At 40.3% G+C, this 25,000-nt stretch overlaps 3 protein-coding genes across 4 annotated transcripts in view; 2 read left to right on the top strand and 1 right to left on the bottom strand.

The window, feature by feature from the left end:
- LOC136853233 (carbonic anhydrase 2-like) overlaps positions 1 to 7,959 on the top strand; it is an 18,845-nt gene extending 10,886 nt beyond the window's left edge. Inside the window, exons 7-13 of the mRNA XM_067128609.1 lie at positions 175 to 210; positions 462 to 629; positions 1,005 to 1,143; positions 1,799 to 1,971; positions 4,409 to 4,566; positions 6,196 to 6,282; positions 7,903 to 7,959. Coding sequence (XP_066984710.1) covers positions 175 to 210; positions 462 to 629; positions 1,005 to 1,143; positions 1,799 to 1,971; positions 4,409 to 4,566; positions 6,196 to 6,282; positions 7,903 to 7,959 — 818 coding nt within the window. The remainder of the gene's footprint in view (positions 1 to 174; positions 211 to 461; positions 630 to 1,004; positions 1,144 to 1,798; positions 1,972 to 4,408; positions 4,567 to 6,195; positions 6,283 to 7,902) is intronic.
- Positions 1 to 25,000, bottom strand: part of LOC136853371 (mediator of RNA polymerase II transcription subunit 24-like) — a 176,798-nt gene that overhangs the window by 114,746 nt on the left and 37,052 nt on the right. The window lies entirely within an intron of this gene.
- Positions 16,918 to 22,545, top strand: LOC136853248 (carbonic anhydrase 2-like). Its single transcript, XM_067128625.1, has 5 exons — positions 16,918 to 17,052; positions 18,600 to 18,772; positions 21,198 to 21,361; positions 21,906 to 21,992; positions 22,119 to 22,545. The coding sequence occupies exons 1-5, from the start codon at positions 16,931 to 16,933 to the stop codon at positions 22,152 to 22,154; spliced, it is 582 nt and encodes a 193-aa protein (XP_066984726.1). The 5' UTR covers positions 16,918 to 16,930; the 3' UTR covers positions 22,155 to 22,545.

The following is a 25,000-nucleotide window of genomic DNA, read 5'->3' as shown; positions in this document are numbered from 1 at the left end:
TAAAAAGTTTCGTTAGCAGTGAAGTTATGTCTTGAAGCAAAGGCAATATAAAGACTAGCAACTATAGATAAGTCGATAAATCAAAATAGATTTTGTTCTCATTTGACATCTGATAAATTATGTCTGACCTACATTCCTTTTATATTTTTTAACCAAATTAAATTTCTTTTTCAGTGTCCGGCTCAGACTGGTCTTACTACGGAGTGAAAGGTGAGTTGTTTGCTTCAGTGAGTTCAGGATCTTACCTTGTGTGCATTTTCAGTTAAAAAATTTAGACATTATTTTTAGACGCTTCTATTTACTAAGATACCACCAAAAATGCATGATTCTGTAAACCAATATGCTCTTTAAGATCGCTCATCAAGCTTTTACCTGTACAGCCTACACAGTAAAACTTATCAAACTGAACAAGGCAAGAACTTGAAAGATGAGTTTCATGATATTCGTGGCATTATCCCCAGGACCTAGTCGATGGTCACAAACCTTCCCTACCTGCGGAGGCAAGAACCAGTCTCCAGTCGACATCGACACTTCCAGGGCACTGGGAGAGTTCCCCTGGAAGCTTCTGGGTCTCCACGGTTTCAACGAGACTCCGCCATCCATGGGGCTCACCAACAACGGGAAATTTGGTAATTAATAAACATGTCACAAACACACGTTGGTAACTTGTTGCGCAGAAATCTCCAACAGGCTGAACACAAGTTAACGACTTGTTAACAGGTCCTTACCAGTGATTCATACGATTCTCCAGCACTGGCCAAAGATTCGTTCTACACTGACAGCCGTTGACCTCTGAACCTTTGTCACATACATGCCGTAAGGTACTGACGTGTGTTTACGGAATGCTTACGGTTTTAAGGACCTGTCCTTACAGTTCCATAAGCATTCAAAATTTCTGCACGAGTTTAGAAATTGACATAATCAGCGTTAGTCGTGTGGATTTTCCTACATTTCACATAAATGACATTATTTTCTCTTGCATTTCCACTTTGTTTCTGCTCCAGTAATTCTGAAGACAAGGCACCAACCGTACGCGATGGGAGGAAACCTTCCCCTCAATCAAAAATACCTCTTGGAAGGAATCGTCTTCCACTGGGGTCCCACAGACTACGCTGGCTCAGAACACGCAGTTAACGGCCGAAGGTGGGTCTTACCGTGTAAACTTCTCTTTCAAAGTGCCTGTCATATGTCATGACTAAATGTAGTGACTGAAAAACTACTGCCGATGTACCAATGAGTATACATGTGAATATTGATTGTTAATTAGAAAAGTAATTGACCCCGTAGGAGGGTAGTACCTTCAGTGCACCTCACGCAGTTCATTGTAGGCTTTAATTAAGGTTCTTTGCGGCGTCCCTTCAGTCCCTAGCTGCAACCCCTTTCATTCTGTTAACTGTGCCTCCATTCATATTCTCTCTTCCATCTAACTTCCACCCTCTCCTAACAATCGTTTCATAGTGCAACTGCTTCGAGGTTTACCTCCTGTTACACCTTAAAAAACCTTTTTACTATAAATTTCCTGCAACCCCTTTCATTCTGTTAACTGTACCTCCATTCACATTCTCTCTTCCATCTAACTTCCACCCTCTCCTAACAATCGTTTCATAGTGCAACTGCTTCGAGGTCTACCTCCTGTTACACCTTTAAAAACCTTTTACTGAAAACTCCCTCTTCAGCGCTGAGTGACCTCACGGGTCCAAGCGCTCGGCTTTTAACTTATAACTTCATCCTACATTGTATCACGTTCCCTCCTTCCTGCATGAACTGACGAGCTCCAATTTGCATTCGTCTAGTGCAGTTACGCGGCGGAAATACAGCTGGTGCACTACAACAGCAAATACGGAAGGTACCAGCTAGCTCTGAACAAGACAGACGGCGTCGCCATCTTCAGCATCTTTCTGGATATATCTGCGAGGGACAACCTCTTCCTCGACCCCGTCATTCTGGGACTGAGGAACATCAGGAGCTCCGGTGAGTGTGCTACCAGATCTGTGGTTTGGTTGTTGTTGTTATTATTATTATTATTATTATTATTATTATTATTATTATTATTATTATTATTGCGAGAATGAATCCTATTCATATGGAACAATACTGAGGCTTTTAATTATTATTATTATTATTATTATTATTATTATTATTATTATTATTATTACGAAAATTAATCCTATTCATATGGAACAATACTGAGGCTTTTAATTATTATTATTATTATTATTATTATTATTATTATTATTATTATTATTATTATTATTATTATTATCACGAAAATTAATCCTATTCATATGGAACAATACTGAGGCTTTTAATTATTATCATTATTATTATTATTATTATTATTATTATTATTATTATTATTATTATTATTACGAGAATGAATCCTATTCATATGGAACAATACTGAGGCTTTTTTATTATTATTATTATTATTATTATTATTATTATTATTATTATTATTATTATTATTATTATTATCACGAAAATTAATCCTATTCATATGGAACAATACTGAGGCTTTTATTATTATTATCATTATTATTATTATTATTATTATTATTATTATTATTATTATTATTATTATTATTATTATTATTATTATTATTATTATTATTATTATCACGAGAATGAATCCTATTCATATGGAACAATACTGAGGCTTTTAATTATTATTATCATTATTATTATTATTATTATTATTATTATTATTATTATTATTATTATTATTATTATTATTATTATTATTATTATTATCACGAAAATTAATCCTATTCATATGGAACAATACTGAGGCTTTTAATTATTATTATCATTATTATTATTATTATTATTATTATTATTATTATTATTATTATTATTATTATTATTATCACGAGAATGAATCCTATTCATATGGAACAATACTGAGGCTTTTAATTATTATTATTATTATTATTATTATTATTATTATTATTATTATTATTATTATTATTATTATTATCACGAGAATGAATCCTATTCATATGGAACAATACTGAGGCTTTTAATTATTATTATTATTATTATTATTATTATTATTATTATTATTATTATTATTATTATTATTATTATTATCACGAGAATGAATCCTATTCATATGGAACAATACTGAGGCTTTTAATTATTATTATCATTATTATTATTATTATTATTATTATTATTATTATTATTATTATTATTATTATTATTATTATTATTATTATCACGAAAATTAATCCTATTCATATGGAACAATACTGAGGCTTTTAATTATTATTATTATTATTATTATTATTATTATTATTATTATTATTATTATTATTATTATTATTATTATCACGAGAATGAATCCTATTCATATGGAACAATACTGAGGCTTTTAATTATTATTATTATTATTATTATTATTATTATTATTATTATTATTATTATTATTAAGAAAATTAATCCTATCCATACGGAACAAGCCCACCAAAGGGGCCACTGACTTGAGATTCAAGCTTCCAAAGAATATTATGGTGTTCATTAGGAAGAAGAAGAGGTAAGAGGAAATACATTAAAGAAGAGATCCCACTTATCAAAAAGAGGAAAAATAAATTAACAAATAGATAAAAATGCATTAAAAAGGCAAGGGGAACAGTATTATGGTAGCAATGAACTGCACCTTCGTTTGAACTTCCTAAAGTTCTAATTGCACTTCCTCTGAACCAATACGGTTATCGTAAGATTTAACACAGTGCTTTGCGTGATTGCAATAACTCCAGCGCCCTCTGAACTCCTCGATTTCTTCACATTTTGGATAAGCCTGTCGCTAAGAAGCCTGAGATCCACGCGAAGAACCAAATGATGAATTTCTGACGCCAACTGGATCTATCTGGGCTTTGTGGTGGCAAAGAAGAAATCGAGAAGTTCTGAGGGCACTAACTACAATCACACTCGCAGTCGAGTTTTCTGTACAGCCGCTACAGCGTAAATCAAGGCCACCGAAAATAGATCTGTCTTTCGGCGGTCTCGGTGTAATGCTGCATGAGCCGCGGCCCATGAAACTTTAACCACGGGCCGGTGGTGGCCTATCCTGTATCGTTGCCACAAGAAAGATCATGGCTAACTTTAACCTTAAATAAAGTAAAAACTACAGAGGCTAGAGGGCTGCAATTTGGTATGTTTGATGAATGGAGGGTGGGTGATCAACATACCAATTTGCTGCCCTCTAGACTCGGTAGTTTTTAAGGTCTGAGGGCGGACAGAAAAAAGCGCGGACGGACAGACAAAGCCGGCACAATAGTTTTCTTTTCAGAAAACTAAAAGTACCCAGTAGATTCTAAATGTACAGCGTCTTATGTCCTTGATTGAAAAAATGAATAAAGTCATGTCAGCACAACATAACCACTCATTTTGTGCGTTCTCCCTACAGGCATATCAACGGACATAATCCCGTTCCCGATCAAGAACTTGTTGCCCCAAAACTACAACGAGTTCTACCGCTACGTAGGCTCCACCTCCTTCCCTCCCTGCGAGGAAGGAATCATCTGGACCATATTTAAGAACACGATTTCCATCTCCTCCCGACAGGTAATAGGCGCCTTTCGTTGTGTCTGTGTGTGTCGCTGACATTTCAGTTTATTGTTTTAGGCTTCTTTGGTGGAAATTTTACCGCCATTTCTTTCAAACGTCCTACGAGTTCAATTCACCAAGCAAGATGTCTTGAAAGTTTTCTCAGCCTCATAACACCGCCAGAATCCTTGGTAAAAAAGTAACAGGGAAAAGTCACAATAATCTTTCCTAGATAGTGACCCCCAAGGGTTTTGACCTGGTGTGTACCCACCTTTGCGTCGTGTTTAGTACAAGCCCGTTGGGGATTATCATAAAAATATAAATAAAAGGGTGTAGTTATCATAAAGATAATGGCGCCCAAGAAATATTGTGAATTTTTCCCTGTGGCTATATTCCCGGCCACTATAAATTAATTACTTTTTTCCTAGCCAAAATTGTGACTTTTTTCCTGTGACTTTATTGCCGGCCACTATAAATTAATGTGACTTTTTCCTAGCCAAAATTTGACTTTTTCCCTGTGACTTTATTGCCAGCCACTATAAATTAATGTGACTTTTTCCTAGCCAAAATTGTGACTTTTTCCTGTGACTTTATTGCCGGCCACTATAAATTAATGTGACTTTTTTCCTAGCCAAAATTGTGACTTTTTTCCTGTGACTTTATTGCCGGCCACTATAAATTAATGTGACTTTTTTCCTAGCCAAAATTGTGACTTTTTTCCTGTGACTTTATTCCCGGCCACTATAAATTAATTACTTTTTTCCTAGCCAAAATTGTGACTTTATTCCTGGCCACTATAAATTAATGTGACTTTTTCTAGCCAAAATTGTGACTTTTTTCCTGTGACTTTATTCCCGGCCACTATAAATTAATGTGACTTTTTTCCTAGCCAAAATTGTTACTTTTTTTCCTGTGACTTTATTCCCGGCCACTATAAATTAATGTGACTTTTTTCCTAACCAAAATTGTGACTTTTTTCCTGTGTCTTTATTCCCGGCCACTATAAATTAATGTGACTTTTCCTGTGACTTTATTCCCGGCCACTATAAATTAATGTGACTTTTTTCCTAGCCAAAATTGTGACTTTTTCCCTGTGACTTTATTGCCGGCCACTATAAATTAATGTGACTTTGTTAACTAGCCAAAACTGTGACTTTTTCCCTGTGACTTTATTCCCGGCCACCATAAATTAATGTGACTTTTTTCCTGTGACTTTCTCCTGTGACTTTATTACCGGCCACCAACAGCCATACCCCTTCCAAAGTCATTGTCTAAAACGACAGGTTGATATTAGCATGAGAGGGGTGTGTGCTTACCTTGATAATAACCGCGTACAGTCTATATTGCCCTGAATTTTACACATTTCACCTTCGACATAAAACTTAGAGTTGGTGTCGCCACCCTTGTGAAAAAGGGGAGAAATTGTACCATAGGCAAGATCTCTTAGAGAAGGTTATAATCATCTGATTTCTGGACACCATCAACTACGACCACATAACTCACCAAAATTCACCAGCGAAATCTTTAGGTTAGTGGGTGGGTGGGTGGGTGGGTTTGAGGGGATGGGGGAGTGGGTGGGCTAAGGTAATGCCTCAGCAATGTACTCTTTGTCCAGAGCACGGTAATTACAACGATCGTTTTCCGCAGCTTGATGAATTCCGCTTCCTGGAGGACCCGGATGGACTCATGATCACCAAGAACGTTCGCCCCATCCAGGCTCTTAATGGACGCACTGTAAGTTGGCAGTATTTCTAGCCTGTTACGATACTTTACGAGCATGTCTGTCTGTCTGTCTGTAAGTCTGCGTTTAAGCAAAACGGAAAGTTTAGGTGACTTGTCTACTTGCGACGGAGGATGAATAACAAAAAAATGAACATCACGCAAAACTTTGTGGTTCACTGGCCCACGGAAATAGCTGCCACTAAGGATGCGTCCACGCTATAGTGACACATGAAACAAAGACAAGTTGGCAACTTATCTCTTACACATCACGGACAGGTTGACAACAAGTCAACGACCGGAAGTCAAGAGCAAAAAAGGCCTATATACTGGGTAATCGTATGAAGCATAAGTTAGAACCACCAATAAGTTATCCACCCTGTAAGGGGGGAGTGCCGCCAGTGCACGTCACACGGTGCACTGTAGGCATTACTTAAGGTTCTTTGCTTTCGGCCTCCTAGCTGCAACCCCTTTCATTCCTTTTACTGCACCTCCATCCATATTCTCTCTTCCATCTTCTTAAAAATGAGTGCCTAGGCCAGTAGAAGTATTCTTCCTATTTTACTTGCCTAGGTAAACCTTTTTACAGCTTCTACTTTTTTTAATTTTAAGATGAATTCCGTATCCCCTCTCCTCCATAGAACTTTCGATTCGACCTCCAGTTGGCATGCGTTTCATGATGAGATTGTTTTCCTTGCTAACTATTTTAAGAACAATTACTTCTCACCATCAATCTTCCATAGATACCTTAACAAACTGCTTCATTTGAAACTAAATCCCCCACCCACAGTTCTCAGTGCTCCTAAATCACGTCTATATGCTAGATTCCCTGATTTACCAGACGACAGATTCAGGAAAAAATGTCTTAGTTTATTCAATAGACAATTACCTGCACTCAACCTAAAGCTAATCGCGATGAACCCCAGAGCCATCGGGGCCCCCTCTTCCATTTCAAGGACAGAATCAGTCCCCTGTTTACCTCCGGTGTAACCTACATATGTACATGTCCCAGATGTAATTTGGTTTTTTCCCCTTGTTCTATTTTTTAACCGCTAATATGGTGTAAATGAGTATGTGTATATAAATGCTGTTTGTTTTTAATCGCTATTTCAGCCTGGGAGATGTATCAAGCGATACGAAACGTCGGCATTTTAATAAGTGGATAGAAAACAGAATGCTTTTCCATAGCGCCATTATATATATATATATATATATATATATATATATATATATATATATATATATATATATATATAATATTGTCTTTTGGATGTGTATGTGTGTGCAAATTTGTCTATAAACATTATTTGTAAAATTTTATTTTAGTTTGCAGGTCTGAATGACATACATGTATATACAAATATATAAATAAATAAAAATAAATATATATGCATATATATATATATATACACACACACACATATATATATATATATATATATATATATATATATATATATATATATATATATATATATATATATATATATATATATATATATATATATATATATGTATGTAATATTTTGAGTTTATTGTATGCGTGCGCACGTGTTAGCGTTCGTGCGCGGTACGCATGCGATCTTACATTTCTTGCCTAATTCAACTCTCAAGGTTTTATCTACACTCTTCCAGGTTTCTGGGGGACAACTGACCCCCTCCTGGAGTCACAGTGGACCTGATGGTGAGTAACGATGCTGAATCCTTCTGCGGAAATGCTGAATGCACGAAAATATTGAGTAAAGGATATCTCTTCAACTAAGTTGAGAACATACTTCATTTCCCTGTATTTTATTTAGGATGGTAGAATCATATATTCACTGCGTACATTTAAATACCTGTGGTTACAGATGTGAAGAGACATTTGCATGATCAGTGATCATACATACAGTATGTATGTGTATATATATATACATATACATATATATACATTATATAATTTCTGTAATTGTGCAGTGTCTCTCTGACTTCTCGAATTCTTCACACTTTTTGGAAACGCTTGTCAGAAGATCCCAAATGATCTCAGTCTTTGTATCGACATGTATGTCCAAAATAACATTATATATATATATATATATATATATATATATATATATATATATATATATATATATTATATATACACAGCATTTTGAACTGCCAGAAATTTCAACTGAAATCATAGGAAATCTGATCCCACTCTTCCAGGTTTCTGGGGACAACTACTACTCCTGATATATATATCATTTTTGGACTGCACGGTGAGTAACGATGCTGAAACCTTCTGCGGAAATGCTGAATGCACAAAATATTGAGTAAAGGATATCTCTCCAACTAAGTTGAGAACATGTTTTATTCCATTTCCCTGTATTTTATTTAGAATGGGGATCATATATTCACTGTACATTTAAATGAACCTGTTACCTGGTGACAGATGTGAAGAGACATTTGCATGATCAGTGACCATACATACAGTACATACAATATGTATATATATATATAGCCTATATATATATACACATACATATATATACATATATCATTTCTGTATATGAATGTAATTGTAACCTAGGCAGTGTCTCTCTGACAGGGATCAATATGAATGTTTTGAGGGCTCTCATTCTTCAGCACTTTTTAAAACGCTATGAATGTTTTGACACAGGTGTCAGAAGATCACCAAATGAATTTTCTCCAATGAATGTTTGAGGGCTCTTCCTGAAGTCTTTGTATCAGACATGCGATGTCCAAAATAACGATAATGGATATATATTATAACGTAGTGAATGTTTTGAGGCTATACCAGGGATGACGGGGAATTTTCTATATATGAATGTTTTGATATACCAGGGATGACGGGAATTTTCTAGACGCAATGAATGTTTTGAGGGCTATACCAGGGATGACAGGGGGGAATTTTCTAGACGCAATGAATGTTTTGAACTGTACCAGGGATGACGGGGAATTTTCAGACGCTATGAATGTTTTGAGGGCTCGTACCAGGGATGACAGGGAATTTGGGAATTTTCTAAATGAATGTTTTGAGGGCTCGTACCAGGGATGACGGGAATTTTCCCGTACCAGGGATGACAGGAATGAATGTTTTGAGGCTCTACCAGGGATGACGGGGAATTTTCTAGACGCTATGAATGTTTTGAGGGCTCGTACCAGGGATGACAGGGAATTTTCTAGACGCAATGAATGTTTTGAGGGCTCGTACCAGGGATGATATGTTTTGGAATTTTTCTAGATATGAATGTTTTGAGGGCTCGTACCAGGGATGACAGGGAATTTTCTAGACGCAATGAATGTTTTGAGGGCTCGTACCAGGGATGACGGGGAATTTTCTAGAATGAATGTTTTGAGGGCTCGTACCAGGGATGACGGGAATTTTCTAGACGCTATGAATGTTTTGAGGGCCACCAGGGATGACGGGGAATTTTCTAGACGCTATGAATGTTTTGAGGCCAGGATGACGGGGAATTTTCTAGATGCTATGAATGTTTTGAGGGCTCGTACCAGGGATGACAGGGGAATTTTCTAGACGAATGAATGTTTTGAGATCTCCCAGGGATGACAGGAATTTTCTAGGGAACTCTACCAGGGACAGAACCAGGGATGATAATTTTCTAGGATGAATGTTTTGAGGGCTAACCAGGGATGACAGGGGGAATTTTCTAGACGCTATGAATGTTTTGAGGGCTCTTACCAGGGATGACGGGGAATTTTCTAGACGCAATGAATGTTTTGAGGGCTCGTACCAGGGATGACGGGGAATTTTCTAGACGCAATGAATGTTTTGAGGGCTCGTACCAGGGATGACGGGGAATTTTCTAGACGCTATGAATGTTTTGAGGGCTCGTACCAGGGATGACGGGGAATTTTCTAGACGCTATGAATGTTTTGAGGGCTCTTACCAGGGATGACAGGAATGGGGACCAGGGATTTTCTAGACGCAATGAATGTTTTGAGGGCTCTTACCAGGGATGACGGGAATTTTCTAGACGCAATGAATGTTTTGAGGGCTCTTACCAGGGATGACAGGGAATTTTCTAGACGCAATGAATGTTTTGAGGGCTTTACCAGGGATGACGGGGAATTTTCTAGACGCTATGAATGTTTTTCGTACCAGGGATGACGGGGAATTTTCTAGACGCTATGAATGTTTTGAGGGACCAGGGATGACGGGAATTTTCTAGGACGCTATGAATGTTTTGAGGGCTCTATGAATGTTTTACCAGGGATGACGGGAATTTTCTAGACGCTATGAATGTTTTGAGGGCTCGTACCAGGGATGACGGGGAATTTTCTAGACGCTATGAATGTTTTGAGGGCTCGTACCAGGGATGACAGGGAATTTTCTAGACGCTATGAATGTTTTATGAATGTTTTGAGGCTCATACCAGGGATGACGGGAATTTTCTAGACGCTATGAATGTTTTGAGGGCTCATACCAGGGATGACGGGGAATTTTCTAGACGCAATGAATGTTTTGAGGGCTCATTACCAGGGATGACAGGGGAATTTTCTAGACGCTATGAATGTTTTGAGGGCTCATACCAGGGATGACGGGAATTTTCTAGACGCAATGAATGTTTTGAGGGCTCATACCAGGGATGACGGGAATTTTCTAGACGCAATGAATGTTTTGAGGCTCATACCAGGGATGACGGGAATTTTCTAGACGCTATGAATGTTTTGAGGGCTTACCAGGGATGAGGGCAATGAATGTTTTGAGGGCTCGTACCAGGGATGACGGGAATTTTCTAGACGACGCTATGAATGTTTTGAGGGCTCGTACCAGGGATGACGGGGAATTTTCTAGACGCTATGAATGTTTTGAGGGCTCATACCAGGGATGACGGGGAATTTTCTAGACGCTATGAATGTTTTGAGGGCTCATACCAGGGATGACGGGGAATTTTCTAGACGCTATGAATGTTTTGAGGGCTCGTACCAGGGATGACGGGAATTTTCTAGACGCTATGAATGTTTTGAGGCTCGTACCAGGGATGACGGGGAATTTTCTAGACGCTATGAATGTTTTGAGGGCTCGCACCAGGGGATGACGCCATGTGAAGGGAATTTTCTAGACGCAATGAATGTTTTGAGGGCTCATACCAGGGATGACAGGGAATTTTCTAGACGCAATGAATGTTTTGAGGGCTCATACCAGGGATGACGAATGGGAATTTTCTAGACGCAATGAATGTTTTGAGGGCTCGTACCAGGGATGACGGGAATTTTCTAGACGCTATGAATGTTTTGAGGGCTCGTACCAGGGATGACGGGGAATTTTCTAGACGCTATGAATGTTTTGAGGGCTCAGGGATGACGGGGAATTTTCTAGACGCTAATGAATGTTTTGAGGGCTGTACCAGGGATGACGGGAATTTTCTAGACGCTATGAATGTTTTGAGGGCTCGCACCAGGGATGACGGGAATTTTCTAGACGCTATGAATGTTTTGAGGGCTCGTACCAGGGATGACGGGAATTTTCTAGGACGCTATGAATGTTTTGAGGGCTCGTACCAGGGATGACGGGAATTTTCTAGACGCTATGAATGTTTTGAGGGCTCGTACCAGGGATGACAGGGAATTTTCTAGACGCAATGAATGTTTTGAGGGCTCGTACCAGGGATGACAGGGAATTTTCTAGACGCTATGAATGTTTTGAGGGCTCGTACCAGGGATGACGGGAATTTTCTGAATGTTTTGACGCTATGAATGTTTTGAGGGCTCGTACCAGGGATGACGGGGAATTTTCTAGACGCTATGAATGTTTTGAGGCTCGTACCAGGGATGACGGGAATTTTCTAGACGCAATGAATGTTTTTACCAGGGATGACGGGAATTTTCTAGACGCTATGAATGTTTTGAGGGCTCGTACCAGGGATGACGGGGGAATTTTCTAGACGCTATGAATGTTTTGTGACGGGGAATTTTTGAGGGCTCGTACCAGGGATGACGGGGAATTTTCTAGACGCTATGAATGTTTTGAGGGCTCGTACCAGGGATGACGGGAAGGGAATGAATTTTTGAGGGACGTACCAGGGATGAATGTTTTGATGTTTGGGCTCGTACCAGGGATGACGGGGAATTTTCTAGACGCTATGAATGTTTTGAGGGCTCGTACCAGGGATGACGGGGAATTTTCTAGACGCAATGAATGTTTTGAGGGCTCGTACCAGGGATGACGGGGAATTTTCTAGACGCTATGAATGTTTTGAGGGCTCGTACCAGGGATGACGGGGAATTTTCTAGACGCAATGAATGTTTTGAGGGCTCGTACCAGGGATGACGGGGAATTTTCTAGACGCTATGAATGTTTTGAGGGCTCGTACCAGGGATGACGGGGAATTTTCTAGACGCTATGAATGTTTTGAGGGCTCGTACCAGGGATGACGGGGAATTTTCTAGACGCAATGAATGTTTTGAGGGCTCATACCAGGGATGACGGGGAATTTTCTAGACGCAATGAATGTTTTGAGGGCTCGTACCAGGGATGACGGGAATTTTCTAGACGCAATGAATGTTTTGAGGCTACCAGGGATGACGGGGAATTTTCCAGGGATGATGGGGAATTTTCTAGACGCTATGAATGTTTTGAGGGCTCGTACCAGGGATGACGGGGAATTTTCTAGACGCTATGAATGTTTTGAGGGCTCGTACCAGGGATGACGGGGAATTTTCTAGACGCTATGAATGTTTTGAGGCTCGTACCAGGGATGACGGGAATTTTCTAGACGCTATGAATGTTTTGAGGCTCATTACCAGGGATGACGGGAATTTTCTAGACGCTATGAATGTTTTGAGGGCTCGTACCAGGGATGACGGGGAATTTTCTAGACGCTATGAATGTTTTGAGGGCTCATTACCAGGGATGACGGGAATTTTCTAGACGCTATGAATGTTTTGAGGGCTCGTACCAGGGATGACGGGGAATTTTCTAGACGCAATGAATGTTTTGAGGGCTCGTACCAGGGATGACGGGGAATTTTCTAGACGCAATGAATGTTTTGAGGGCTCGTACCAGGGATGACGGGGAATTTTCTAGACGCAATGAATGTTTTGAGGGCTCGTACCAGGGATGACGGGGATTTTCTAGACCAGGGATGACGGGGAAATGAATGTTTTGAGGGCTCGTACCAGGGATGACGGGAATTTTCTAGACGCTATGAATGTTTTGAGGGCTCGTACCAGGGATGACGGGAATTTTCTAGACGCAATGAATGTTTTGAGGGCTCGTACCAGGGATGACGGGAATTTTCTAGACGCTATGAATGTTTTGAGGGCTCGTACCAGGGATGACGGGAATTTTCTAGACGGAATGTTTTTTCTACCAGGGATGACGGGAATTTTCGCTATGAATGTTTTGAGGGCTCGTACCAGGGATGACGGGAATTTTCTAGACGCAATGAATGTTTTGAGGGCTCGTACCAGGGATGACTAGGGAACCTGAGGAATTTTCTAGACGCTATGAATGTTTTGAGGGCTGTACCAGGGATGACGGGGAATTTTCTAGACGCTATGAATGTTTTGAGGCTCGTACCAGGGATGACGGGGAATTTTCTAGACGCAATGAATGTTTTGAGGGCTCGTACCAGGGATGACGGGGAATTTTCTAGGCGCTATGAATGTTTTGAGGGCTGTGGGAATTACCAGGGATGTACCAGGGACGAGGGAATTTTCTAGACGTTTTGAATGAATGTTTTGAGTTTTGACTCCTCGGGAATTTTCTACCAGGGATGACCGGGAATTTTCTAGGCGCAATGAATGTTTTGAGGGCTACCAGGGATACCAGGGATGACGGGGGAATTTTCTAGACGCAATGAATGTTTTGAGGGCTCGTACCAGGGATGACGGGAATTTTCTAGACGCAATGAATGTTTTGAGGGCTCACCAGGGATGACGGGGAATTTTCTAGACGCAATGAATGTTTTGAGGGCTACCAGGGATGACGGGAATTTTCTAGACGCGAATGAATGTTTTGAGGGCTCGTACCAGGGATGACGGGAATTTTCTAGACGCAATGAATGTTTTGAGGGCTCTATGAATGTTTTGAGGGCTCGTACCAGGGATGACGGGAATTTTCTAGACGCTATGAATGTTTTTTTGAGGGCTAATGAATGTTTTGAGGCTCGTACCAGGGATGACAGGGAATTTTAGACGCTATGAATGTTTTGAGGGCTCGTACCAGGGAGACGGGGAATTTTCTAGGCAGCAATGAATGTTTTTACCAGGGATGACAGGGAATTTTCTAGGGATGAAGGGGCGACGGGAATTTTCTAGACGCAATGAATGTTTTGAGGCTCGTACCAGGGATGACGGGAATTTTCTAGACGCTATGAATGTTTTTGAATGTTTTGAGGGCTCGCTCGTACCAGGGATGAATTTTCTAGGGAATTTTCAGGGATGACGGGGAATTTTCTAGACGCTATGAATGTTTTGAGGGCTCCAATGAATGTTTTACCAGGGATGACGGGGAATTTTCTAGATGCTATGAATGTTTTGAGGGCTACCAGGGATGACGGGAATTTTCTACCAGGGATGACAGGGGGAATTTTCTAGACGCTATGAATGTTTTGAGGGTACCAGGGATCAGGGAATTTTCTACCAGGGATGACAGGGAATTTTCTAGACGGGAATTTTCTAGACGCTATGAATGTTTTGAGGGGCTCGGGGTACCAGGGATGACAGGGAATTTTTCTAGACGAATTTTCAATGAATGTTTTGAGGGACGGGAATTTTCCAGACGCTAGAATGAATGTTTTGAGGGCTCGTACCAGGGATGACGGGGAATTTTCTAGACGCTATGAATGTTTTGAGGGCTCGTACCAGGGATGACGGGAATTTTCTAGACGCAATGAATGTTTTGAGGGCTCGAAGAATGTTTTGACGTACCAGGGATGACGGGGAATTTTCTAGACGCAGGGATGAATGTTTTGAGGGCTCGTACCAGGGATGACGGGAATTTTCTAGACGCTATGAATGTTTTGAGGGATGAATGAATGTTTTGAGGGAATTTTCTAGAGGCTATGAATGTTTTGAGGGTGTTTTGCCAGGGATGACGAATGAATGTTTGAGGGCTCGTACCAGGATGACGGGGAATTTTCTAGACGCAATGAATGTTTTGAGGGCTCGTTTACCAGGGATGACGGGGAATTTTCTAGACGCTATGAATGTTTTGAGGGCTCGTACCAGGGATGACGGGAATTTTCTAGACGCAATGAATGTTTTGAGGGCTCGTACCAGGGATGACGGGAATTTTTCTATGTTTTTGAGGGCTCATTACAGGGATATGAATGTTTTGAGGGGCTCGTACCAGGGATGACAGGGATGACGGGAATTTTCTAGACGCAATGAATGTTTTGACGGGGGCTGAATGTTTTGAGGGCCGTACCAGGATGATGTTTTGAGGGCTCTTAACAGGGATGACGGGGAATTTTCTATGTTTTGAGGGCTTGTACCAGGGATGACAGGGAATTTTCAATGAATGTTTTGAGGGCTCTATGAATGTTTTACCAGGGATGACTAGGGAATTTTCTAGACGCAATGAATGTTTTGAGGGCTCGTACCAGGGATGACGGGGAATTTTCTAGACGCTATGAATGTTTTGAGGGCTGTTTTTGAGGGCTGACGGGGTACCAGGGATGACCAGGGGGATGAGGGCTCGTACCAGGGATGACGGGGAATTTTCTAGACGCAATGAATGTTTTGAGGGCTCGTACCAGGGATGACGGGGAATTTTCTAGACGCAATGAATATTTTGAGGGCTCGTACCAGGGGACGGGGAATTTTCTAGACGCAATGAATGTTTTGAGGGCTCGTACCAGGGGATGACGGGAATTTTCTAGACGCAATGAATGTTTTGAGGGCTCGTACCAGGGATGACGGGAACCAGGGATGACCAGGGATGACGGGAATTTTCTAGACGCAATGAATGTTTTGAGGGCTCGTACCAGGGATGACGGGGAATTTTCTAGACGCTATGAATGTTTTGAGGGCTCGAATGTTTTACCAGGGATGACGGGGAATTTTCTAGACACAATGAATATTTTGAGGGCTCGTACCAGGGATGACGGGAATGTTTTTTCTAGACGCTATGAATGTTTTGAGGGCTCGTACCAAGGCTGACGCAATGGGAATTTTCTAAAATCTTAAAAGTTTAGAGAGAGAGAGAGAGAGAGAGAGAGAGAGAGAGAGAGAGAGAGAGAGAGAGAGAATTATACACGTATCAAGGCTAACAGGGAATTTTCTAAAATGTTAAAAGTTATGCAGAGAGAGAGAGAGAGAGAGAGAGAGAGAGAGAGAGAGAGAGAGAGAGAGAGAGAGAGAGAGAGAGAGAGAGAGAGAGAGAGAGAGTTCTGAAGATCTGAAGTGGCAAGATAAAACACTAAGTTAGCTTGTTATATGCCAGTTATACAACTAACCAAGAGTAGCACGTAGAATATTTGCCAAACACTGCATCAGTACTAGACGAATGTTCTGGGATCATAATTTAAACCATAATTAGACCTATAAGGAATCCAACAGTCAGGGGACTGGCGTGCAGTTGTTCTTCAATGCTTCTTTTGATCTACTTGTCTCTCTTGATTGACTGATTGATTATTCAGCGCCATAATGAAGGTGAAATGTATAAACTAATGCTATCTTCTCTCCTTCCAAAGCCGTCATCATACCAACGATGGACGGCCCAGCTACGATCGAAGGCGGACCTTTCCTGACGCCCTACGTAGTGGTGCAGTATCATTTCCACTGGGGAGACAATGACACCTCGGGCTCCGAGCACACAATTGACAGGCAAAGGTGAACTGGTGAAGACTTCCCTTTCCGTAACCACACTTCCCCATAGGGGAGTATTCTGCCCTAAAATGGAAAACTGCAGTATCTGCAGAATTTCCGAAATTGACATATGCCACCTACTGGGCTCGTGAAACACTGCAGTTTCAGAATGATTCTTCAATGCTTTCCACGAGTATTTAGGGGGTCCCATTTGCAGTATCTGCAAAATCAGTAGTAAGGCAGGGGAGTATTTACCATTTTTCTCAGTTCTGTATTTTTGCAGATACTGCAGTCTTCCATTTTAGGGCAGTAATGTCTGTATTTTTGCAGATACTGAAATCTTCCATTTTAGGGAATTGTTGTCTGATACGATCTGAATTTCGCAAACGATCAGCCTAATAAAATGTCTTACACAACGTGCACAACGAGCCACTGAAGACGGTGCCAGAGATTACTATCAACACCAACGAAATTTTTAAAAATCCGGTTTTTGTCCAACGATTTAAGACGTGAACCAGTTGCTGGAGACCAAATGGGGGGGGGGCAATCAATATTCAAAACATGAAAGGATCAAAACATTTCCTCAGGTGAGACAAGTCTCCGAGGATCCTAAAAGACCTTCTCAGGATAAGGACTGTTTTTATGCAGACCAGTGACAAGAAATTGAGCAGAAATCAAGTTTTTGTCCAATAATTTAAGATATGAACCAGTTGTTGGGGACCAAACAATATTCAAAACATGGAAGAGTGATTGACTGATTGATTTATATATTTTAGGCATACATGCCAAGCACTGGGGCAACTAAGACCATTCAGCGCTGAAACGAAAATTGACGCTGAAAAAGTTTGAAAGGTGTAACAGGTGGAAAACCTCGCAGTGCACTTTGAAACAATTGTTAGGAGAGGGTGGATAGCAAGATGGAAGAAAGAGAATATGAACGGAGGTACAGTAAAAGGAATGAAAGAGGTTGCGGCTAAGGGCCGAAGGGACGCTGCAAAGAACCTTAAGTAATGCCTACAGTGCGTCCCTGAGGTGCACTGACGGCACTAGTAGTCTCCTACGGGCAATGTCTGGTAAGAGATTCAGCAGTATCGAAAATATTATAAAGCTATTATGATAGAAATCATATGATTATATTCTCATATCTATTACTAATATGTTTATAAAGTTGGGGACTCTGAAGTCACATTAAAACCAAAAAATACTTAGCAGACTGATGCTTAACGTAAAAATAAACAAGTATCGATCGCGGCCCATGAAACTTTAACCACGGCCTGGTGGTGGCCTATCCTATATCGTTGCCAGATGCACGATTATGGCTAACTTTAACCTTAAATAAAATAAAAACTACTGAGGCTAGAGGGCTGCAATTTGGTATGTTTGGTGATTGGAGGGTGGATGATCAACATACCAATTTGCAGCCCTCTAGCCTCAGTAGTTTTTAAGATCTGAGGGCGGACAGAAAAAAGTGCGGACGGAGAAAAATAGTGTTCTTTTCAGAAAACTAAAAAGCAGTTCTTTGAGATATCTTAAGCAATCAGTTTATTAAGTCCATCCTCTTCTTTCTTCAGGTACTTGGGAGAAATCCACATGGTTGTATATAACGCTTCCCTAGGAAGCATAGGTGAAGCGTTTGGAGTTCACCAAGGAATCTACGAGATAGCCATTCTCTTGGAAGAGAGCCCCTTCGATAACATTAAACTGGACAGCATCACCAGTGGCCTAAGCCAAGTGATCCTCTCGCGTAAGTTGAAAGATGGTTTCATATTACTCGAGCGTCGTTCCTGTTTCCATAACTTCAAGAGAAAATGCAGTTAAAGAGGTGTCAGTAACCTTGGAAACACTGGAAGACATACGGTCATCAGTAATTTCATACCTTATTGAATGCTAGAGTCTACAGTTTTGAAACTCAGATTTAATCGCGCCTCCCGTGACAACAGTTTTTGAACTCGAGTGTAATCGTGTGTACTGTGAAAACACAAACACAAGCAAAAAGAAATGTGACAATCGGGAATCTTATGGAACTTTTAGAAAGATCAAAAAACTCCATGTTCTCAAGCTTTCTTCATATCTTTCATCTCGTTTCCGGAACTTAATCGTGTCCAGCGAATATTTTCCTCATCATCTCATTTGAGGTGAAATGTATTCTCATCATCGCCTCCAGTATCACGTGATCTTCCTTATTTTACCTTCCTCAGATCTCCACTCGTACCCAGACTCCCTTCCCATAGTCCTTATCAAAGTAGGTCTAGGTCTTCCAACTCTCCTGGTGGCCACAGGAAAACGACTACTACTACTATGTACTATTCTGCCAAGGGATGTGCGAAGGACATGTCCAAGCCATCTCCATCTCACTTTCATCATTATCGTATCTGCATCTACGTACGGAACTTCCATAATTTCCCTTATTGTATTATTCCTCATTCTATCTTGACACCTGAACCCTAAGATTCTTCTTTAAGCTTTGTTCTTGAATCGAGAAAATCTTTTCTAGTTTCATTGCTCTAACATGATTTATGTTCCGTTTAGCAATAAAGATCGTGCTGGAATTATGTGTCCTCTGACTTTCGTATGGAGCTCACTGTTTGATGTCCCTTTTGCAGTCTTTTATTAAATTCCAACTAAAAAGAAATTTGTTCTGTATATCTTCGTCCCTCGATGTTTGTCCCTCATGATTGTGACGCCACAGAACTCACAATCGGTCAAATTCTAACCATTTGGAAGATTCAGCCTCAGTCATCTTTCTAAACCTTGTACTATTTAAACCCCTTTATGCATGGTCAGACCTAATTACTTCTGTTTATCTTTGGTTTATTTCAAGTTCCATCTCTCTAGACACATGACACATTCTGGTAATCAAGCTTTGTAAAACAACGCCATCTGCAAGTTCTAAGTCTATCTATTTTCTATTATTATTCAAGTCTAGGCATTTTCTTCCGTCTCCGACCACTTTTCAATTTGGAATCTGTGAGAAGGACAAACAGCAAAGGTGACATAATCTTCCCCTGCAGTACCCCAGTATTTACTAAAAAATATATTTGACGAGACCTCATCAATTTTGCATTCACTTCCTTCGTGGATAATTCCAATTAGTTTTACACATTTAAGAAGAGACACGAATTCAGAATGTGGTGAATTCACCTTACACTACCAGTCAGTAAGTTTTCCAATGTCAATTCAAAAGCTGGTTTTGCTTCTCCCATTTTCCTTAAAAACCCAACTGCAAAAATTCACACCTTTTCCAAATCTCGTTCTCATAGACCGAACGTGATTTGAGGGTCGAGTGCATTATGAAATATGTTATATATCATGGATAAACTTATTTTTATATGTTCAACAAAATTTATTTATTTATCAATATTTGTCACAACTTCATATTTACGCACACACTTTTTTTCCTCAAAAGATATCCTGAATAAATAAAGCCATCCCCACCAAACATCCGCTCTCAATCATAGGGCAAAGCAACTTATAACTTAAACACAGTAAGCTTCTCCTATTGTAACGGGATAGTGAGGCCGCCATTGCGCCTCATATGGTACACTGTAGGCATTATAACAGGTGTTTGCAATGTGCCTTCTGCCCCTAACTGCACCCCTTTTGAGCCTTTTACTTTACCTCCATTCCTGGTTACTTTCTTCCATCTCGCTGTCTGACACCTAATTTTTACTTAGAAGTGTCCTCCGAAAGATCTTAGTGCTACATCTCTCTTATTCTCTGGATCTCTTAACCTTGCTGTCCAACCACTCCAACTCCCTCTTTTCACTGTCTTAGGTGCTGAATACCAGGAAGCATTTTCCCGAGATGTAACCGAGTACCAGGACCTTTCCCTGAAAAAAGCAGGAAGCCATATCTTAAAAGCTAACCATAGAATTTTCTTGAAATTTCTTGAAAATAATCTTATTATGTTTCCCACACCCAAATTACTCTAGAGGTCTTAATGTAACCTGACCTAACCTAACCCAACCCAATCTAACCTAACCTAACCTAACCTAACCTTAACTCAGCCTAACGTAAGTCTAACCTAACCTAACCTACCTAGGGGCATGGTAAAAAAACTGGGTCTGGTGCAATAATGGCATACATCTCAGGAATTTGCTGCCTGGAAGTGTCCCAGTGCTTGGCTAGAGAGCCTAAATTTCATAAACCCAATTTCACTGAAACCGCAGAGTCGAAGACCGAGCTGCGGCCTTTCCCTTTGTTCAACCTCCTCCCTGACAACCTGGAGGAATTCTTCTTCTACGACGGCTCCATCACAGCCCCAGTGCCCACGTGCGACGAAAACGCAGCCTTCGTGGTCTTCAGTAACCCCATACCCATTTCGAGGAATCAGGTCAGTTGCTCAAGACATGAAGTTAGTATTTCTAGTGTTTTCAAAACTGTTAGGTCACCAGGCATCCCCAATTACTAAAGGGTGCTTGCAGCATCGTTTCGGTCCCTAGATGCACCGCTTGTTAGCCATTTACTTTACTACTAGTCACGCCTACCAGTCGTGCTGTCCAACACCTTTAACTATAAGTGCTTAATGCAACTGTAGGGTTTTCTCAAGTTTATACTTCATCTCCTATTTTTTGGATCTCTCTATCTCACTGTCCAGCCACTCCAACTCTCGATTTTCATTGCCTGAATGCTGAAAGTGCCCCAGGTCTTGGCTCGACAACCTAAAATAAGGTCATTCTAAACAGGAACTACTGTTAATGTCAAGTTTGATTTCGTCGGCTAAGCCAGTACTCAGTTGTCTTTTTTGAACTTGTTATACCACCCACTGTTTTTGCAAATAAGTTCATTATGGCTTGATGAACTTCTTTGTCTTTCAGAAAATGACAGTATCTATTTGTATATCTAGGTATACAAGGCTGAAGTTATGTCTTTTCCAGATGGCGCAGTTCTACAACCTTGAAAATGCTGCCGGTTTCAAAATAACCAACAACTTCCGACGTCTGCAACCGCTAAACGACAGAACAGTAAGTAGCAGACACTATACGAGTTACGATAAGTGCACACACGAGTTTTTGACACGCTCGGCACAAATCTCTCCAAGATAATTCGCTGTTATTTCGTATAAATTTCCCAAAAACTTCCCCTTACAGGTGTACACGCCACCTCTGGGCAGCGCCAGCGGCTAACGTATCAGTGATCGCTGCACTGGACGGAAATTCCTCTTTCCACGGATGAGTGCCCTCACTCTGCAGGATACCTGAGGGCGGCAAGAAGACCCCAACTTCCATCAAGACTGCCAATCGTTCTCTGAAATGTTCTCGAAAGCCAAACACGAAACTGAAGATTATATATGTACGACCAAAGAATGGGGAAATCAGATGCTGTGAAGCCCTACGCTTTGACCTAATGTTTGTTTGTATATATTGCTTAGCTTTCAAGGTGCAATGGGATTTATCTTCCGACATTTTCGAAGACAGTGAGTCGTCTCCTAACAAATCTTTTTTTACTCTTTAAAACATCTGATACAATAGCAGAAAATTTTAACACACAATGTATGTATCGTAATCCCTTGTTTAATATATGTCTAACTCTTAACTCAACTATGCTTGATCAGTATAAAGAAAAGTCTTCAGCTAAATCCTGGTAAGACACTTTAGGGATTGTAAATATACAAACTGATAAAACTATGATGCTACGGAAATTCAAGACTTAAGATAAAGGACTGAGAGAGAGAGAGAGAGAGAGAGAGAGAGAGAGAGAGAGAGAGAGAGAGAGAGAGAGAGAATGTGGACCTTGGGTGAATTGAATATATAATTTAGGCCACAGGCCAAGCACTGGGACCTATGAGGTCATTCAGCGCTGAAATGGAAACTGACAGTAAAAGGTCTGAAAGGTGTAACAGGAGGAAAACCTCGTGGCTGCACTATGAATCAATTGTTAGGAGAGGGTGAACAGCAAGATGAAAGAAAGAGAATATGAAAGGAGGTACAGTAAAAGGAACGAAAGGGGTTGCAGCTAGGGGCCGACGGCACGCTGCAGAGAACCTTGAGTAATGCCTACAGTGCACCACATGAGGTGTAATGACGGCACTACCGCCCTACGAGGAAGAGAGAGAATGTGGCTCTCGGCCTCAATTATAAAAGAATTATTTTTCATTATTTAATCGTCCTATTTCAACCAAAAAATAATCTCGTGTCGCCCAAGAAATTTCAATCAGTGATTCAAATGCCACCAGAATATAAATGACAAAATGTGTACATTGTAAACCTATTATAGGATTAACAGTTTTTTTTTTTAACCAAACCCTCCCTAATGCAATATGTCTGTCAGTATAATGCCATTTCAATGCAATCCTGAACCCGGACAAACCTTGAATTCACACTTCCTCTCCTGAAAGAAATCACAGCAAGTCTTTTTATATCAAATCCCAGCCACTTGCAACATATATTTATGTTCACTAAGGTCCGGTACGGTGAGGTGTCCCAAAAAAAAGGGTGATCCGGAGAAAACAAGTAAAAAATGCGTCGAAGTTTCTCCGGCGCAATCGAGTTTTCTGTGCAGCCGCTACTGCGTATAATCAAGGCCACCGAAAATAGATCTGCTTTTCGGTGGTCTCGGTATAAGGCTGCATGAGCTGCGGCCCATGAAACTTTAACCACGGCCTGGTGGTGGCCTGGCATATATCGTTGCCAGAAACACGATCATGGCTAACTTTAACCTTAGATAAAATAAAAAAACATTGAGGCTAGAGGGCTGCAATTTGGTATGTTTGATGATTGGAGGGTGGTTGACTAACATACAAATTTACAGCCCTCTAACCTCAGTAGCTTTTAAGATCTGAGGTCGAACAGAAAAAGTGGGCGGACAGAAAAGGTGCGGGCGGACAGACGCAGCCGGCACGATAGTTTTCTTTTCAGAAAACTAAAAAGCAGTCACAGCTGCATTCATCCTTCAAGTGTTGACACGAGGATGAATCCTGAATTATTAATTTCCCCCTTTATTAACCGTTTCATCGATGTCACTTGAATGATTCTAATAGGCAGAACAAAAATACATAAATGGTAATAAATTTAAAACTTCCAAAAATATGAGTCCATTTACAGGGCAAACATAAGATCCAAAGCTGAACCTAACTTGTAAGGTTAGTCTTTCACAAAATTTTATCTATTTTAGTCTTCAAAGCTAAATCCAACATTTTTTAGAGTAAACACCACTGCTATCCTGAATGCTCAAAAAAAAAATGTTTCTCGCACATCAACTAAACTCAGCTCAGATATCATGAAATGCTTAATGGCCAGAGGTACCAGACAGCCTTCAAAAAAGGGCTGATGCTTTTACTCATCAAAAAATCGTTCTTTGGCCAAGTACAGCTACCCCGAACCTTGCTCTTTTTAAACCTAGGTACTTCCAAGGATGTGAGGAAGTTGAGATTTCTTTGTTCTTCCTACTTTCTGGCTTCCAGTAAAAGGTTTCACGCATTACTTAGCGATTTACAGGGAGAGGAGGTATTCTGAATTGTGACATTAGTCGCTTCCGGTATGAACATACTTTAACACCACACCTCGATACTGGAGTTTTTACACTGTGCTCTTAAGTTTCCTCAACACGCTCAATACGAAAATCATGCTAAAATCTATCGCAAATTTACTGCTAGCAAGATACTTACAGACCTTTATGTTTTAACATTCACTCCCCTTGTGCTGGTACTAAACATGGCACTCATGTGGGAGTGGTTGTGTTGTACAAGTAAAAATTTACCCTGCTTACCTAGCTTTTCATTTCTTGCAACAGGAACATGAGCAGGAACCCCAAAAAAAAAAAAAAGAATACTGTCTCAATCTCTGTTTCTAATAGAATAACCCCTTCCGCTGTTCCTGTACTGCTGGATCTGTCAGACTGAATCCTCCAGTGGTCTGCAAAATCCACAGAATCACAGGCAATCAACAGGTTTTTGGGGGTGTGTAACAAGACTGTCATTCATGCTATTACAATTGCATAGCAGTCTCCAGAAAGATGGAAGCATGACTAAGCG

Source organism: Macrobrachium rosenbergii, chromosome 27, assembly GCF_040412425.1.
Source record: "Macrobrachium rosenbergii isolate ZJJX-2024 chromosome 27, ASM4041242v1, whole genome shotgun sequence".
Taxonomy (NCBI): Eukaryota; Metazoa; Arthropoda; class Malacostraca; order Decapoda; family Palaemonidae; genus Macrobrachium; species Macrobrachium rosenbergii.
Note: the sequence above shows the minus strand (reverse complement) of the source record. Positions and strands in the feature narration are given on the sequence as shown.

What these genes read in the sequence shown, in the direction of transcription:
- LOC136853248 (XM_067128625.1), top strand. Translation starts at nt 16,931, where the DNA reads ATGGACGGCCCAGCTACGATCGAAGGCGGACCTTTCCTGACGCCCTAC. An exon ending in CACACAATTGACAGGCAAAG is followed by an intron (nt 17,053 to 18,599) that starts GTGAACTGGTGA and finishes TTCTTTCTTCAG; the next exon opens with GTACTTGGGAGAAATCCACA. An exon ending in TACCCATTTCGAGGAATCAG is followed by an intron (nt 21,362 to 21,905) that starts GTCAGTTGCTCA and finishes TGTCTTTTCCAG; the next exon opens with ATGGCGCAGTTCTACAACCT.